Genomic DNA, 18,348 nt, shown 5'->3' on the forward strand with positions numbered 1-18,348 from the left:
CTGGACTCAGATATACAGCGGTGAGACAGTCACTGTCAGATGTGAGATTCAGGGACATGAAAGAGCTCAGTGGACGTATGAATGGAGTCCTGCCAAGTTAAACACACCTCCAACATCCAATGCCTACAGAATCATCACAGTTACTGAGTCTGACAGTGGATTGTACAGCTGCCGGGGCAGAAGGGACTATTTGTTAACATATTGGAGTAAAGTTACTGGACAATTAAAGATAAAACACCACAAACTCTAGTAGAGGACATAAAGTCAGAGATAGAAACTACAAGAAGCAGGCGCATTTAGTACACGTAGAGCTCAGTGGCCAGCACAACAAACTCTGGATCCTTTGCTTTTAGTTAGCATTTAGCATTTAGCATTAGTAGCGCATGCTGCATCCGCTGTGAAAGGGCCTTTATGCTGCGCACTGTGACTCACAGCAATAGTCCCGGGTCAGAACTGACTTTGTGTTAAACTAATCCTAAAATAATAATGGTATTTCTAACCACTGACATACCACAACTTTATCATTTCAACAGCTACTGAAAGTTTCTGGACCTAGCTTGTATGGGATATTTATATAGATATCCTCCAGCTTTAAACTTTATTAGTGGTGTGCAGATCGATATTGAAATATCAATTCTTCCGATACCTGTAATTTATGTTCTAAAATCGATTCTCATGTTAAAATATCAATATTTTAGTACTTTGGAGTAAATTTGTAGTTTTTCATTAACAGGAACACAGTGGAAAGAAACTATATCATTCGGATCGTCTAAATTGGGAGGAACTACTTCCTCTTACGCCTTTCATAGTCATATGCAAAATACGGCTGTATAAATGTGTTGCAGCCTCTGGCGTGCGCACTCACAACAATGGCTGTTCGTAAACGGAGTGATGTGTGGACATATTTTACCTCGACAAAAAGCCAAGATGCGGTTTTTGATACATGTGGCAAGACAGTGAGGTGTTGTGGCACCACTAACCTTGTTAAACACCTCAGAGTAAATCATATCACAGAATATGATGAGCTTATGTTGAGGTGAACTGAAGAGGAGGAGAGGGACAGGTGCTGCTAGGGCGAGACAGACGTCTCTCGCAGAGTCCTTTAGTGCTGCAGGCAGCAACATGTTCAAATAGCGCACAACGTTTTTTTCAACAAGTTTTTTTTATTTCTATATGATTATTCTGCATTATTAAGTGATAAGAACAAGTAGTCTGATGTCCTGTAATTATTATGAAGCTATATTATTACAATTACATAATACAATTAAATATTGCATTATGAAATACAATGAAACATTAAGTTTTTGTACAAAGTATCAGTATCGGATCAGTATTGTCGATACCACCCGTAACTTTACTTGGTATCGGATCGGAAAGGAAATCAGTGGTGTCAAACATCACTAAACTGTATTACCCTTCCAGGACCTGAAGCTCAGTAAAGCACCCCAAGCAGCCAAATCTGTTTTTTGATTGGATTGTTACATTTGTGATTGATATGACATTAACCAATCAGCTGAAAGGAAGAAAAATCAGGTCAAAATTACTGTGTGTAGTATAAAATCACAAATATTTTTTGCTTTGTTTCAGTAAGCAGACCTTAACAAAAAAAATTGTAACTCGTGTAAATATTTTTATACAAACACAAATCTTTTTTACACACACACACATTCTCATCTGTAGATGCACAAACATACAATTTTCCCATATTTTGGTTTACAAGGTTACAAAACAAAACTCAGTTCACAAATACACATTTGATTTACAAGTACAAAATATTTATGACCACAATTTGAGCCCGTACATGTTGTCCATGAAATTAAGTGCCAAACCATCCTACCTTTGTGAATGTGACCTACAAGCATACTTTAACAGCTAAAATTAAGTGTCAAATCATCCTACCTTTTTTAATAAGAGCTGGAAACATACTCTGACGGGTAAAATGAAGTGCCAAACCATGCTACCTTTGCGATTGTTACATACAAGCATACTATAACGGGTAAAATGAAGTGACAAACCGTCCTGGCTTTATAATTATGAGCTAAAAGCATACTCTGATGGGCAAAGTTAAGTGGCAAACCGTCATACCAACTTAAATTTGTGCTGGAATTACTCTGTGACAGCAGAAATGTGCATAAACTACTTACGGTAGGACGGTTTGTCAAAGTAGGATGGTTTGTCAGAACACGCTGGTCTATTAATTCAGATTAGGACTGGGCGATACGGACAAAAATCCATATCATGGTATAATTTGAAGCATGTGCGGTAACGATATATATTGCGATATATTATTTTCTTCTGCATACTGTATTTTCCACACTATAATGCGTACTTAAAATCCTTTAATTTTCTCAAAAATCAACAGTGCACCTTATATATGAATTCTGGCTGTGCTTACTGACCTCGAACCAATTTTATGTGGTCCACAGCGCTCAAAAATCTGTCAGAAAATGGTAAGCTACGAAGCCGTATTGCTTGGTGGATTGTCAGAGCATTACTGCCGTAGTCAGGAGCCTCTATGTGTGCTTGTGGAAAACATTTAAAGCTGCTGCACAGAATCTTTGAAACAAGCTAGCTTAAAACATCTTTAGAATATAAACAGAGCACTCTGCTCTGTACGTACTGCGGCAGTCACTCAGACAACTGGACGGTCCAAAAGTTGGCCCAATCTATTATTACCTGAGGTTTTAGTAGAGTTGTGACTGAACCACATAAAAATATATCATTAATTTTAATCTCCCCAATCAATGATAATGTTGTGTTCAAAAAATGTTTCAACACAGTTTGTTTTGCAGATTCTGTTTAGCATCTTTAATATCAGGAGAACACAACTTCCAGATTTTATGAGTAAAATTAGTTTTTTTCTCTTTGTCAGTTTAACAGTTTCTGTTGTGCCTGTCACTGTTCCCTGTCTGTTTTCTTACCTGGTTCTTCCTGACCTTGTACTTTCTCCTCACGTTCCCCTCTTTCCTCTCTCCCTCTTTGGACTGACAATCATACAGAAATAGATTCAATTAGATGAAAAAATTACATTAATATGAAAAAAATACTATTAAGATCCCTAACAAGAAGTCCTCTCTCAGTGTACTTTCAACCAAAAGGCAAATAACCAAACCACATGAACATCTAATAAAAGATATAAATATTGAAACACTAGACCAACATTATTCTTGATTGATGGATCATTTGATTTTACACTTTTACCTGAATGTGGCTCCTTTTTTGTTGAAAACGTCCTAATATCCATTATGAACTTGGCTGTCTCTCTGTACACAAACACACACACACACACAGTAACATATAAGGTTAATGAGCACCCGGTTAGTTAGCTAGTTAGTATCCATTTCAAACAGGACAGTGTTAACAACAGCAGGCTACAGACAATTTTAAGTTTTAGATTTTAAATAGGCTGTATACATTTCAATGGGAGCAACAGGACGGTCAAATGTTGCTGATTTTACTACAGAGCAGGACGGATTGTAGGGTAGCAAACGTCGGGAAACACGTTTTCAACCCTGCAGGTTACCTGGTGTAATGTTTTTCAGTTAAAAAGAAACATGGTCTGACTCCTACCTAACTATATAAAGAGTAACTGATGGTTAAATGCAGCTAATATGTCCTGTTTTAAGCCAGGCACTTACACCTCCGCTCCGCTGTGTCTCAGCCACATTCGGTTTGGCAGAAAGGGCGCTAGAGTCAGAGCAGGGGAGAGGCGAGCTGGAACAAACCATTTTGAGAGAGGGGGGTATCTATACTTTTGTTGTTAAAATATTACGTCTCAACCAAGTACTGTATGGTTTTTATATTTTTAGTAGTGTGTCAAACAAACAGCAAATATTGTAAAAAAAAAAAAAAAAAAAAAAAGATTTTGCTTCAGCACCCCCAAAAATTGGCTAAAAAAAGGCCCTGCTACCGACTAATTTTCCCTGTATCTCATTTGCATGAATTAAAAAAAAAGAGTAAAATCAAATTCCTCTAAGTGTTATATTTTTTCTTTAGATATCATCTATACAGTTCTTACTGGCCAATAGGGATGGGTATCATTTAGGTTTTATCCGGTGCCAAACTGTTACTTTTGAAACGTGCCGGTGCTTAAACGGTGCTCAAACCGTTGCTTAAAGAATGGAGAACACAAACTTTGTCCAAAAGCCTCTTATATTTTTATTTTTTTGTCAGAACCCATATCGGTACCCATCCCTACTGGCCAATACCAATATACCAACAATAAAAATACATTTCAGTGCAAATCGAATAAACCATGAAAAGTGTTTCCAATGGAGAGTTAGTTAAAACCTCACATGTAAGCTATGGCGTTATTTTTGTGCCACTATTTTAAGCGCACGTATAAAAGATTTTTGCAGGTGCAAGTGTTGCATTTGGAAGAGAAATTTATTTTGAGCGAAGATAAGCTAAATTTGAATGAACAAAGATTTATTGCTGCTTCATTTCAGTGTTTGCAATTATCCATATCCATAATTTTGCAATTATCCATATACACACACAACAGCAGCCCTTCTCGCGCAGTTTTTGCATTTGCTCTTGCTCAGATCACGGACCTGCTTGCAATGTGTTTCTTGCGCTCTCAACATTTCTACCCCTGCACGTTCAACTGTTTCTGTATGCTTTTATATTTGTGCCACAAAACCAACCAATCACAGACTTGGATGCAAAAAATTCTGATTGGCTGTTTTGGTCTCCAATCAGCTCACTAGCTGCTGTAGCTAAACCCAGGCAAATATCCCAGAATGCATTTCATCCAAAACTCAAACGAGGCAGTGGCGGAGTTTAAAATATTACTCTGTCTGGATCACAAAATAAACTTTTACAATATTTTCAGGTGAGAATGTTGCTGTGTAAACTTCAAAAATCTGCTCGATTTATCAAAACATCACATATTTGTAAAAGTGCTCTAACGTTTTCAGAGATGCCTGTTACCCACCAGCTGACCAGCTGGTCAAGGCTCCCGGCACATTGTTTTCAAACCCCCTGACTCTCTTTCTCTCTCTCTCCCTCCTGCTCTGTTCCTGTGCTACTGAGTGTAACTACCGCCCCTCCCCCCTCTGCCCAGCGTAAAGCACAAGGCTCACATGCTGAGTGAAGCGAAAAAAAGTGCGAGAGAGAGGGTGAGAGAAAAAAAAAAACGCTCGCGATAAGGAGCCGGCTCGCGTCGTTCACATCAAAGACCCGGCTCTAAGAGCCATTTCGTTCGCGACCGACACATCACTACCACCCAGACTTGATCATGACCAGTTGGCTAACCCACCACCTTTCATTGTTTATACCGTTACAAAAACAAACAAACATGAAAAATTGCCATCGGCCAACCAGGCAAATACCCAGTATGCCCAATGGCCAGTCCAGCTATGTGGTCAGCTGGTGGGTAAAAAGCGTCTCTGAAAACATTAGAGCACTTTTGCAAATATGTGATGTCTTAATAAATCGAGCAGATGTTTGAAGTTTACACAGCACCATTCTCGCCTGAAAATATCTCAAAAGTTTCTTTTGTGATCCAGGAAGAGTAATATTTCACTGCCTCGTTTGAGTTTTGGACGAAATGCATTCTGGGATATTGCATTTCATTATTTCAAGCTGATTGAAGAACAAAACAGCCAATCAGAATTTTTTGCATCCAAGTCTGTGATTGGCTGGTTTTGTGGCACAAATATAACGGAGTACAGAAAGTAGTGGTGTGCGATACTGCATATTTTGGTATCGATCCGATACCAAGTAAATTCGGGCCAGTATCGCCGATACCAATACCGATACGATACTTTTTAATAAATAAGGTGGATGCCTCATTGAATTGCTAAATCGCAATTAATTTTCATGACCTTAAGTGTTTTTTGCGATGTTTCCTTTGGTATTATTAATTAGTTAAAACCCAGGACATAAATAGGAGAAATAATTTATTTATAGTTAAATAAAAAATGTTTTATTATTGTGGCGGCTCGTGGTCGCTGCAGGTGAGATGGACTCACCTTCACTGCATCTACAATGATGCCTCGCAGGCTTAAAACCTGTGCGCTGCTTGTGTTGTTGTTTTTGGTGTTGATGTGTTCAGCTGGCAGCAGGAGGGCTGCAGCCATTGAATGTAGGCTACTGTTACAGCAACCGTGTGGACAGCGCGCGGCTCGGGGTGAGCCGGAGGCTGGCGCGCCAGCGGGACCTGCCAAGCTGGAGACGGAGGTCGAGGTGCGCGGGGGTCCTGCCACGCCTGAGGGCGGCGTGCTGTCCACTTCGGCACGCAGGCTGCATGGTCCTGCGTGCCGGCCGTCTGCCCAGCTGCCTGTGAGCCCCAGCTCACTTCCACTCCTGCTGCGCCGCCGCTGCTGCTTGCCATATGGGTGGCCATCAGGCCAGCTCCGGGGCTTCCGCTGGAGGCGCGGGCAACCGCCAGAGTGGACACTTCCCCGTCGCTGGGCTGGGGCATGGGGCGCCGATGGTCCGGGCCGATTCCCTCGCCTGCTCGCGTGGTGAGGTGAAGCGGGCGAGGGGGGTATGTGGCAGGGCGTGTTCTGCGATTCCGCTGCAGGTTTGGTGGTGGTGATGTGTATGGCTGCCAGCGGGAGAGCTGCAGCCGTTGAATGTACTGTTACAGCAACTGTGTGATTATTGTAAGAATAAATGATGCTGCGAAGCATGAAAATGCCATCGGGTCTGCCGTGGTGGCGATCTTTTTTTTTTTTTTTTTTTTTTAATCTTAAGTGCACGCAAACCAGTAAACAAATTAAAACAAATACTGTTGATAAACTAATACAAAAATTACAATTAAAATTCTCAACAACAAAAACAAAAAAATATAATTAATATGTAAACAACTTAACAACCCCCAAAGTGTCTAAGTCACATGACGTGTCAGCGCAACACCGAAACATAAGAGTGGGGGAAGAGGGAGCAAAGTGCTCTCCGCTGTCACAGGAGCGGTGAGTCCAGTGACCTGGTTGTTTCGTTTTTGCCGAAAGCACAGCATAGCAAACAAGCAGAGTTTGTAAAGTAAAGAATCAATCTCACCAGGCTAGTATCGATCCGATACCGATGCCGACTTGGGATCGATACTATCGATCTGAACGCGCTGGGCAGAAATGTTGAGAAGCGCAAGCAACACATTGCGAGCAAACGCAAATGCAAAAACAGAGCAAAAGGGGCTGCTATTGGTGTGTGTGTGGATAACAGCAAACACTGAAATACATTTTTGCATGCAGCAATTCATTTTGTTCACTCAAATTTAGCTTTTCTTTCCTCAAAATCAAATTCTCCTCAAAATGCAACACTTGCACCTGCAAAGGTAGCACATGTGGGTACACTAGCATATTTTTCACAGGGCTAACACATCGAAGACATCGTTAACAGCTTCTACAATCACATAGAAGCTGTTTTATAAAGTTTTATAAATTTTATATGTTAGAAACCGGACTGTGAATCACAATTTAATTTGCACAATTCGAGACTCACCGGAGTTCATGTATTGCTCACACAATACATGAACTCTGTAGCTCAACACGTTACAGGATTGCAAGTTCCACATGGTAAATGGACTGGTTCTTTCTACTCTCCTGGAGTACTCAAAGCGCTCTATACAACACACCCATTCACACAGGCATTACTATCTATACTTTAAGTGCTTTCTAACTATCAATCATACGCATTCATACGCCATAAGTATCTTGCCCAAGGATATTTGGCATGCAAACTAGGGGAGCCAGGGATCGAACCTCCAACCCTCCTGAGCTACAGCCACCCCACCACAGCAGTTTTGTGCATCTGCAAAACAAAATCAGTGCTCAAAACTACGTTTCATGGAGTTCTTTTACCCTTTAAACACAGTGCAATATACAGAGAAATTTACCTTGCTGCCTGCAGAGAGCTGCAGTGAAAGAAAGTTAACATGAGCAGTGCAGCGGTGCATTCACGGTACATGGGAAAACTCAATACTTCACTAAAGATAAAACAAAATTAAAATTAAAATAAAATAACAACCAATAACCATATAATATAATCCAATAATACATACCAGGACCAGGGTGAACTTTGAACTTGTAGGTGGGAAACAGAAGACACAGAAATATACAACCAGTTTCCAGTTTACATTAATTTATGCATCTGAAAACCAGAATAAAATATTTAAATAAAATTAAACAGCAATATGTAAAAATCTCTCTCTCTGTCCAGTTCAAGTTAGTTTGACTCTTATCTGTGTTAACTACAAGTTAACCTGTGTTAGCTCCTTCAGGGTTAACCAGCTTTCTTTCAGCTGCTCTTCAAACTTTGATCAATATGAGCCGACTCAGTTTACTCACTAGACCTGCAGAGTGGCTGGTTAGGAATAATCAGTAACACAGTGAGTTACCAGTACAACACCAAGACAATGAATGGATTTACAACACTGAAAGCACAAAATCAGCTGTCCACAGATTTACAGAGAAAACCTTCCACAGTCACAGTCTGGTGTGGAATCAGTTCTTGGATTAAATCCTCTGTGTGTCGCAGTAACAGAGATTATTGTGGCGTCGTATCAAAGTTCAGAAGTGTGAGTCAGTTTCCTGATCTCTGGAATATGAGTTGATCCAGCAGGAACAGAAGATTTCAGTGGAGGTTCAGATCTCCTAGGCGTGGATCACCATCGAGGTTCAACAGTCTCAGATTTCAGTTCTGAGATCTGCACTCGGCTAATAAACCTGATCTGTTTTGCAACACAAACACTGAAGTCTTATTCCAGCATTCCTAACAGCTCAGCTGGAAATCACATCCAAACTGCTCCCTGTAATGTCAGCGGTAGAGTTGACTGTGCGTATTAGTGTGGTCTAAAGACATCTGTGCGACAGGAAATGTCAGCTTCCACAGCAAAAGAATAAAAAACAACCTTACTAGGTCTCATCTTAGCTATCAGAGGCTTCAACATCAGATTTAGTAAAGAACAAGCACATAGCATGCTAACTGACACCAAAGAAAACCAACTGTAACTCACCAAATCCCAATACACCAAAAACAAAAGTAAAAAACAACACCAATGAAATGATAACTGCTCACACTCGTTTAGGAACAATTCTCACATGTTCAAAATACAATCAGATCATATTAACCTGGGTTACTTCCTCATTATTGATCAATAAATTCAGTCATGCTTCAAATTAATTATTTGAAATGTGCATGTATGTAATAAATTAAAATACACAAAAGTAAACAAAAAAAATTCACTGTTTTGATCTAAAGAGTATTACAGAATATTTTTTGTGGCACAGTTTGTTTTATCTCAACTATGGTTTTGTGATATTTGATCATTTACATATTTCCATCTTTAAATTGTTCTGATTCAATCATTTACTTTTATGTTCTTGTTCTAAACTGAACTGCAGCGAAACCAAAGGCTCAACTGAGAGCTGATAACACAGCTGTTCCAGTAGGGGGCAGTGTGACCCTGACCTGCTCTGTGACTCCTTCATCATCATCATCATCTGGATGGAAATATTACTGGTACAGAGATTGGAAATCTTATCAACCTGTGACAAATGGACAAATCAGTGTCTCAGAGGGAGGACTCTACAGGTGCAGAGGAGGAAGAGGAGAACCAGTTTACTACACAGAGGACAGTGAGACAGTTTGGATTGACACAACTGGTGAGTTTAAATGTAACTTCCCACAAAGCACTACATCTGATGGTAATTGAACCTTTTGTCATTCATGTGTTTTTATTGTACTTTCTTGAACATTAACAGTGTCAAACAGGCCTGCTGTGACTCTGTATCCAAACTGGTCTGAGATATACAGAGGAGAGACGATCACTGTCAGATGTGAGATCCATGGAGGAGACACTGAGTGGGATTATGAGTGGGAAATAAACAGCATCAGAAAACCTCCAAATCAAAATGAATACAGGATTATTTCTGCTTCATCATTCAACAGTGGAAACTATCGCTGTAAGGGCAGAATGAAAAGTTCACAGCATGAAACAACAGAGTGGAGTGATTCAGTCACACTGACAGTTTCTAACAGTAAGTCATATTTGCTTTAAGCTGTTTGAACACTTAATAATAATAATAATAATGTATACTTTATTGATCCCCGTGGGGAAATTACTTGTTTTTCTCTGCATTTGACCCATTTACTAAGTGAAGCAGTGGGCAGCCACTAAGCAGGCGCCCGGGGAGCAGTGAGTGGGGACGGCACCTTGCTCAGGGGTACCTCAGGGTAGCCATTCGGTGGATTCGAGCCCCCGACCTTCCGATCATGGGGCAACCACTCTACTGAGCTATCCCTGCCCCCCCCCCCCTTTTTTTTCCTTTTTTTAATAATAATGTATACTAATGTATACTTTGTAAAATGTGTTTCTGTTCATATAGACTGAGATTATTATTCTTTGTATAAACTGAGCTCACTGTTCAGAGACTGTACTACATGTTCACTGAGAGAAAATCTTTGTTGAACAGATGAACCCCGTCCTGTCCTCACTGTGTCTCCATCATGGCTGAGTCCTGGAGCCTCAGTAACTCTGAACTGTGAGGTTGAACATCCGTCTGCAGGATGGAGCTTCTACTGGTATAAAGCTGTTCCTGATCTATCAGAGAAATCCTCCAGTTATGAGCTGCTACCTGATGGCAGTGGGACTGCACAGGACTCCTACATCATTCATGGACAGACACACACAGCAGGATATGTGTGCAGAGCTGGAAGAGGAGACCCAGAGTATCACACTGATCACAGTCAACCAAAGTTTGTCTGGTCTGCAGGTCAGTTTGTTTCTCTCTGTCCTTTCAATGAGCTCATGTTAGCTCATCATTTTTATTCAACAACATTTAGACCATTAAAATCTCATCTCCATGACAACCATTGATGTCTGTGTATATTAAAACTCCACAAAAGAAGAACTGAACTGAATATTTTCCTTTCTCTCTGTGATCAAACCAAACTGAATTTCCTTGTTTCCTTTTCTTATTTTTCAGTTTTATTTAATGTGATAACATGAAAAACAAAAGACATCTATGAGGTTTTAAATGTTTTCTCTTTGAATACTTTTACTTTGATATTTAAACTCGTGTTACTGTTTGTACTGATTATTTTTACTTGGTGCACAGACAGGATTTACACAGTTAAGACTCTTTGTTTAGTGCTCAGGTAGGTGTTAGATAAAAAAGTCAAATATAGTTAATAAAGAAACAAAGATGTCAGCAGGCAGGTTAACAGCTCTGACAAATACAAGAAAAACACTAACTACAGATGGACGCTAGAAGAAGACGTCACAAATAACAGCTGCTGTTATTGTTCATTTAAAATATACTTCAAAGGTTTTTAGTTTTGGTCCTGCTGCTGCAAAATATCTCACTGTAGAAGGAATCTGTGAAACAGACAATATCACAGAATTATGACAGAAACATTACAGCAAATGACTGAAGTGTGTTCAGAGTGATCTGTATCAGGTGGATGATGCTGAGAGTGATGACTCAAAGCTCATTATGTCACATGACGTGTACCAAGCTCTACATGAGCTGCCAGCAGATAAAGCATGTGGGTTAGATCATCTTAAACATGTCAGTATTCGGCTCCTTTGTTTTCCATTGATTTGACTGTCTGTGTGATTCAGGGCTTGTTGTCAGACTCAGTGTTGTCTCACCAAACAAACACTTTATCATATTGAACTATTAAATTTGATTTTCAAAACAAAAGCTTCAAACTAATATTTTCACTGTGATATTTTGAATCCTAACATCTGTGAGCTTTGTCTCTTCACTGCATGTTGTTTCCAGATGTTCATTCAGCAGCGTCTCTCACAGTGAGTCCTGACAGAGTGCAACACTTCACCTCTGACTCTGTCTCACTGACCTGTGAGGGAAACTTCACTGAGTGGAGAGTGAGGAAGTTCTCTGAGGGCGGCCGACTCTCTGACTGTAGGAGAATGACTGGATCCACATGTAACATCAAAACATCAAAGTCAGATACTGCAGTGTACTGGTGTGAGTCTGGATCAGGAGAGTTCAGCAGTGCAGTCAACATCACTGTACAGAGTATGTTATTATACATTTACTTCTTGGATTTGAATGATTTAGACGTCACATGAACATTTGTCCCTGCTTTGCTGTATGTGAAGTCATTCTATGTGGCAAAACAAACAAAAATGATTATTTCAGACAATTTCAGGCAACGAAGCATCAAAATATTCTTGGATGTTGGTCTAATTTCTCTTCATCCTTTCATAATCCAGTTTGTCATAATTTGCCAACAGTATTTTTTATTTTCTCTGTCAGAATAAAACTCAAAAAAGCGCAACAATCTGTCATCACATTAGATGAACCTTTAATGTCTCAATTCAGAGAAATTTGGGAAACACATCATGCAAAATAACACAAACATACAAACATTTACAATTTCTACCTTTAACCATTCAATAATGTCACCGTCAATAATTTGACTCCTGCAAGGAACATTCCAACTATATTTCCAGTCCTCATAGTCACTCAGAAAACCAGGTCTGCATGTAGATCATGAGACACGACTCACAGCTTTTTCTCAAAGGTTTGCATCAGCTGGTCTGACTGAAACAATATGTTTGTTTTATTTTCACAGATGATGGTAATGGTCCTATCCTGGTGAGTCCTGTTCATCCTGTGACTGAGGGAGCTTCTGTTAGTCTGAGCTGCAGTTTGCAAACACAAAAAATACTTTCCAATGTGTTTTTCTATCACAATGACAAACGTATTCAAAATGATACCCGAGGGGAGCTGAAGATCTCTGCAGTGTCAAAGTCTGATGAAGGTTTCTACAAGTGTCAGTACTCAGGAAGAGAGTCAGCACAGAGCTGGATGTCAGTTAAAGGTGAGCAGGATCAAAAGATTTGATGTTTCTGTAAATGAGTTTCATAACTGAGAAATAACATCATATTATCTCTTTTAATGTTTGAAGCCACCTGGGTCTATTTAGTCAGAACTTTTATAAAATTATTATGTAATATCTCTATATTGTCAGGTTTAATATCGTTGTGGTTCAGGACTCAGGTGAAAACAGCAGAGGATGTACTCAGTCATTTTTTTTTACTCAAACAAAGGATAAATAATTTAACACAACAGATTGTGAGCTTCGACTTGGTCAACAAGAACAAAACATAAATGAACCTAAAATTAATGAGTGAGTCCTACAAAAACATCTTAACTGAGGTGAGAGAGACAGGCCAGAGGAGCGGACATAACAGCGTGAGGGCGGCAGATCTGTGGGAGAGGAGAGAGCAGTTAGGGCAGGAAATCTGAGAGGGAATGTGACAAGACAGAGAGTGTTCATAAAGTGGCTGCAACTATGCCTTACTTGGAGTCCAGACTAGGTGGGGGTAAAGAATAAAGCAGAGGTTGTGGAAACTGCTGAAGGGTGGGCAGGCAGGCAAGTGACGAAGAGGCTCCGAGGGGGCAGCGGTGATGGTGAATAGGGGGGTAATGATCCAAGGTGGCAGGCGTCTGACTGGAGGTGAATGATGGCATGAAAACGAATCTTGAAGCAGGAAGAAACTGAAACAAGGGGAAAATCTGTTAGCATACAAATCTTATTTTCCTAGAAAGGATCCTTGCAGACCTGCCTGGTTACCTCACTGACGAGCTGCAGTCATGTTAACTATCCATTAACATTTGGCTTACAGCCACCGAGGTCTTCAAGGTCAACTTTATGACTAAATAAAAATCCTTATAACATAGAAACTATGATTCTTACAAAGGTGTTGTGTCTTGTCAACATATAGAAAGTACTGTATAAAGATTTAAAATATCATGTTACGTTTAACCTCTGACCTCACTACATTTCACATCTGCCCTTGTTGTCATGTTGAAAAAAATCTGCCTTTGGACTTATTTTTACTGAACTACAAACTTCTCACAGTACAAATAAAACAAAATAAATACACTGAAAATACAATTTTTTTCTTTGAAAGTAAATACTGTCAACAGAGTGAGCTGCATTAGCAGAGATTTGTGCTCTCAGAGTTCTTCTTTTATACTTTATTAATGATTAATTATTGTTTGTTGTTACAGTAACTGTGTCAGGAGCTGACAGCTCTTCATCTCCTGTGTGGTTGATGGTTGGACTGGTTTGTGGAGTCTCTCTCATTATTATTCTCCTGCTCTTGTTGTATCGCTGCAGACAGTCCAAGTGTAAGAGCCTCTTCTTTTCATTCTGTATTAGAGAGTTTATTTACTGCATACACTTTAATTATTCACACATATACATGTATTCTGATCTCATGACACAAAATATCAGTGGAACAATTTATACATGACAAACATGTGTAATGACATTTGTCTCTCTCACAGATTCCTGCTTCACCAGGTTGGTAAAATACTTTTTATTATTATTTTAAACAAACATCAGTTACTTTTGAGTTTATTGTGTTTATTTCCTGTTTTAGGTCGATCCAGTCTGAGAGTCACAGTCCGGGCTCCTCCACAAATCATGGAGTCAACCTGAATGAAACTCATGTGTACGACTCTCCTCAGCATGGTCAGTATTTAATTCATCTTTATTATCATTATTGATATTGACTTTTATATCTGTCTTCATTAACAGTAACAGTTTTTAGATTAATTTTGTGTTCAGCAGCTTTTAAGAGAATATTTGTCAAAATCCAGTTGGACAAACATCCAAACAGTAAACTGACACATAAAATGAGAAAGAAAAATAATTTTACAAACCTGATTGTGTCTTTAACTCAAATGAAAAAAATCCATAATGTTGTTGTTTCATATCAGAACAGCACAAACAGTAACAACATTATGGGTTTATTGTCTGAAAATATCTTACAGTCCTGGTTTTGACTTAAACAGAATTATTTAAACTCTCCTTTAGGTTTTTATTAAAATGATTAATTTGACCCTGGTTCATCTTTTTTTTAGGTACTAATAACCTCTATGAATCTGTTAGCCAAGTGGAAGACGACAGAAATGGTACAGTATATGTGTTGAAAAGCACAGAGCAGTTAGAGATGAAACTTGTTTTTGATTTAATAAAATTAATTCCATGTGAAATGTTTACAATCCTGTAACTAAAATATGAACATTTCAGGATCAGATGAACATCAAGATGTCACATACGCTCTTATTGAACTTAAAAACGTTGAAAAGAAGAGTAAGTACATAAAACATGTGCAATTAAATGTAAATGTAATGTAAAATAAAATAAATAAATATTTTAAAAAATCTAACAGTTTTTCTCATGATAAATATTCTGATGATCTTCACAGGGAAGCATCATGAACCAGAGCAGAGTGCTGTTTACTCTGAGGTGAAGACGGGAGCTGCAGGTACAGACACAACAGTCTCATTCAGTGTTTGTACTGAAATGTGTCATTTCATTATGTTGCAGGTTATTACAGGTCAACATGGAGTTTAGTTATTCCCTTACCAAGCTTAGCTACTACACACTACCACTACACATCAGCAGAGTTAATCTGCAGTCATTTAGGGTTTTGGTGGGTTAGTCATTAAGTCAGGTGTATTTGTTTAACATGATACTGTGTTGTTGTGTTGTTGTCGTTGTTTAAAGCACTCAAACACAGACACACTGTAGAAATTGAACAGATTTAATGAGTGATTCAGAAACACAGCAGGTCAGAATGTTTGCAAAGAACGAAGAAAACTCAAAACAAACTTCTTCCACAGTTTGAGTTCAGTCTCTTCATCAGATCTCAGGTTAATCTCTAATCTAAGGCCTTTGATCAAAGTCTTTAATCTGGGAGGCAAAAAAAGTCCCCTTTCAGCTGGATTTACTGAATCACAGCATCCAGAGCTTCTGAACTAGACCAACGATCACAAAACCAAACACCATCAAATAAAACACATAATCTGAGTGTGCTCGATCACTGGAGGCCCAGCAGAGCACTGTTTAAGCTGGTTGTTTGATACAGGAAAGTATCAGATGTGCCGATAGCATGGAAAGTGTGTGTATGTGGAATAGATGTAGGGCATATAAAATATGAGTAAGGGATGAAAGAAGGGAGTGATGCAGATGAGCACATGAGTATAAATGGAGCTGTTTGGGAAGGTTCAAGGTTCTTTTTGTAGTTTGCTGCAGATGAGTAACATCAGCAACATCTGAAGAAAGCACTGTGGAGTTCACAGTCAAAAGTTTCAGTTGACCAATCACTGTGAACTTATGAAGTGAAATGATCATTTTTTGTCTCTCAAAAGAGTTGGAAGACTTTGTACCGTGTTACTGCTTCCTCATTTGGACTTTCAGGCACAGGATGGAGAGGAGTGCAGCACTGATTACCCCTCTCCTCACCTCAACACTATATCTGAAATCAGCGATAGCACAGAGTAGATTAGTTATATTTGGATAAAATTCAGGTGACTGAATCAAGTGATTATTACTAGTTGATTAAGGTTTTGCTTTGCCCCTGCTAATTTGCTTAAATAAAATATCCTGTGTTCAAAATTCTAAATTGTTAACTTTTTTGTAACAGTAAAAGAAACCTTGTGACGTATTACATCTCGTCAATGGCTCTTACATGCTGCTCTTAGCACTTAAAATAGTCTGTTCTTTACTTGGCAGCTAAAGTAATAATCTAGTGAAACTACAAAGAGTGAGAATCATTAAGGGGAGCGTAGCATTAATGCTGTTAATGGCTGCAGCTGACAAATCTGACTTGATCTGCAGAGTTTAAATCCACCTCTACGTCCAACAGCTCTGTGTCATATATCTGCTGATCAAATGTATCCTGAGCTCTGACTTCTCTTTTAGAGGACAGTCTGATGTATGCTGAGGTCAAACGCCCCAAAAAAGAAAAAGCCAAGAAGAAAGCAGGTAAACAAAGTCTGCCATCACCTCCAGTGAATGTTGTTCAACATGTTTATCTGGTCTTAAAATCTTCTTTCCACTCACAGGAAAATCAAGTCCTGCAGCTGATGCAGCAGTTTATTCTGAAGTCACATTAGGAGGCTTTCCTGGTAATTATGCTTCTGTGCAGGATGAGTTATTCTTCAAGTTATTAAATATCTAACATCCTGAAACTTGGACATTTGTGTTCTTTGTGTGTTTGTCTTACAGGTCAGTGAGGAGAGCTGCAGCAGCAAAGCCAAAAAGAAGCATTTTATGAATCCACTGTTGCTCCTCTGCTGCCCAAATATCAGACATGCTCAGTCTTTAGTGTTTATGAAGATGATATTAAATAATAATATGATATAGATTCTTTTAGCATAAAGCACACAGAGGTGTGTCCTGTTTCAGATCCATGCTCTTTATATTCAGCTGATATTTTATATTCATTTTTAAGCTTTAATATAAAATTTTGAATGTATCCTGTTCCAATAGCAAGTGAGAAAAAAGTTTGAAGTCTGTGATTTTTATTACCTCAAAGCAACAACTTAAAGTCAGCAGAGTCACATTAGTGCTGGTATGAACACCAACAAATACGTTTACTGTCTGAGTTTAAAGATCTGCATCATGTAAAAATGAATTATTTGTTATAAAAACATGAAAAAGCTGAGCTTGATTCATTTGATGTCAGATACTGTCAGATGCTGTGAATTTTATTTTTTATTTAATTTTATTTTAATGTTGTTTGCTGTTCTCACTTTTTCTGGATTTAACATTTTACTTTTTTTAAGGTTATGTATTTTAAATGTAGAGCTCTGCGATCAGCTCTGTTGTTTTAAACATATATAAATAAATTTAACCTTGACTTCACTTTCTCTTATATTTTCATCAGAGTAAAGATTTAAGATTGTTTGTGCTTGATTAGATTTTCTGGTTTGGAAACGGACCACAGAACTCTTCATGATTGGCTGCTTTAAAATTTTTATTGAAGCTATATTGTGATGTTACCTTTTATTTTTTCAATAAGGTGCTCTCCATTTAGAAGTACTCATGTAGGTACACATTATTACTATTTCTTATTATTGAAGAAAGAATAAAGGCCTGGTCATCAAAACAAGTTGGTTAGGTTCCAGTAGACATTTGTGTCCATAGCTCTGTGAGTTGATGATGCAGGCTTGAGTTTTAAAGATGTTGAGGCATCACTGGCTGCCTTTACATTTGTGCTCGTCCCACATGTGGCTTTCTAGAAGAACAAAACACAACTGGGTCCAAAAATATCATCAATACAAACTGTGAGGTGCAGCTCTGCTTTCTTTGTCTGTTTGTTTTTAAAATATTATTACTCCTCAATCCAGAAGCAGTGTACACCTGGACAAGTCACAGTTGTGTCATATGACTATCAGACAGAGACACACAAGCATTCAGGCTCACATTCACACCTACGACCACTTTAAAATGACCAGTTAATCTAACATGCAGGTCCTTGGGCTGTGGGAGGCAGTTGGAGTTCCCGGAGAGGGGCCACGCAGACCCGGGGAAAACCCAGTCAGGACCTTCTTGCTGTGAGGAGAC

General features: G+C 38.9%; 1 protein-coding gene and 1 long non-coding RNA gene across 3 annotated transcripts; one reads left to right on the forward strand and one right to left on the reverse strand.

Moving 5' to 3' along the window:
* Nucleotides 1–1,189: 1,189 nt before the first annotated feature.
* Nucleotides 1,190–6,068, reverse strand: LOC146391158 (uncharacterized). The gene is made up of 3 exons (XR_014799888.1): nt 5,976–6,068; nt 3,202–3,263; nt 1,190–2,984 (listed from the first exon to the last, which is right to left on the reverse strand). It is a non-coding gene; the product is annotated as an uncharacterized LOC146391158 (long non-coding RNA).
* Nucleotides 5,977–17,582, forward strand: LOC146391159 (Fc receptor-like protein 5). 2 transcript variants are annotated; one of them, XM_084924007.1, is made up of 15 exons: nt 5,977–6,470; nt 9,351–9,611; nt 9,711–9,986; nt 10,422–10,721; nt 11,736–11,993; nt 12,553–12,801; nt 13,998–14,117; nt 14,277–14,292; nt 14,372–14,463; nt 14,856–14,906; nt 15,025–15,087; nt 15,203–15,262; nt 16,702–16,764; nt 16,845–16,907; nt 17,008–17,582. In XM_084924007.1, exons 1-15 carry the CDS (start codon nt 6,338–6,340, stop codon nt 17,013–17,015), a joined length of 2,013 nt encoding a protein of 670 aa, XP_084780133.1. In that variant the 5' UTR covers nt 5,977–6,337; the 3' UTR covers nt 17,016–17,582. The 2 variants fall into 2 exon arrangements, with proteins under 2 accessions (XP_084780133.1, XP_084780132.1); XM_084924006.1 differs by lacking the exon at nt 17,008–17,582 and having other exon boundaries at nt 16,845–16,960.
* The last annotated feature ends 766 nt before the right edge of the window (nt 17,583–18,348 follow it).

This window comes from Perissodus microlepis, chromosome 3 (genome assembly GCF_051167445.1).
Source record: "Perissodus microlepis isolate ML-2025 ecotype Zambia chromosome 3, ASM5116744v1, whole genome shotgun sequence".
In the NCBI taxonomy this organism is placed as follows: Eukaryota; Metazoa; Chordata; class Actinopteri; order Cichliformes; family Cichlidae; genus Perissodus; species Perissodus microlepis.

What these genes read in the sequence shown, in the direction of transcription:
- LOC146391159 (XM_084924006.1), top strand. Translation starts at nt 6,338, where the DNA reads ATGGGTGGCCATCAGGCCAGCTCCGGGGCTTCCGCTGGAGGCGCGGGC. An exon ending in AGTTTGGATTGACACAACTG is followed by an intron (nt 9,612 to 9,710) that starts GTGAGTTTAAAT and finishes GAACATTAACAG; the next exon opens with TGTCAAACAGGCCTGCTGTG. An exon ending in AAAAGCCAAGAAGAAAGCAG is followed by an intron (nt 16,765 to 16,844) that starts GTAAACAAAGTC and finishes TTCCACTCACAG; the next exon opens with GAAAATCAAGTCCTGCAGCT.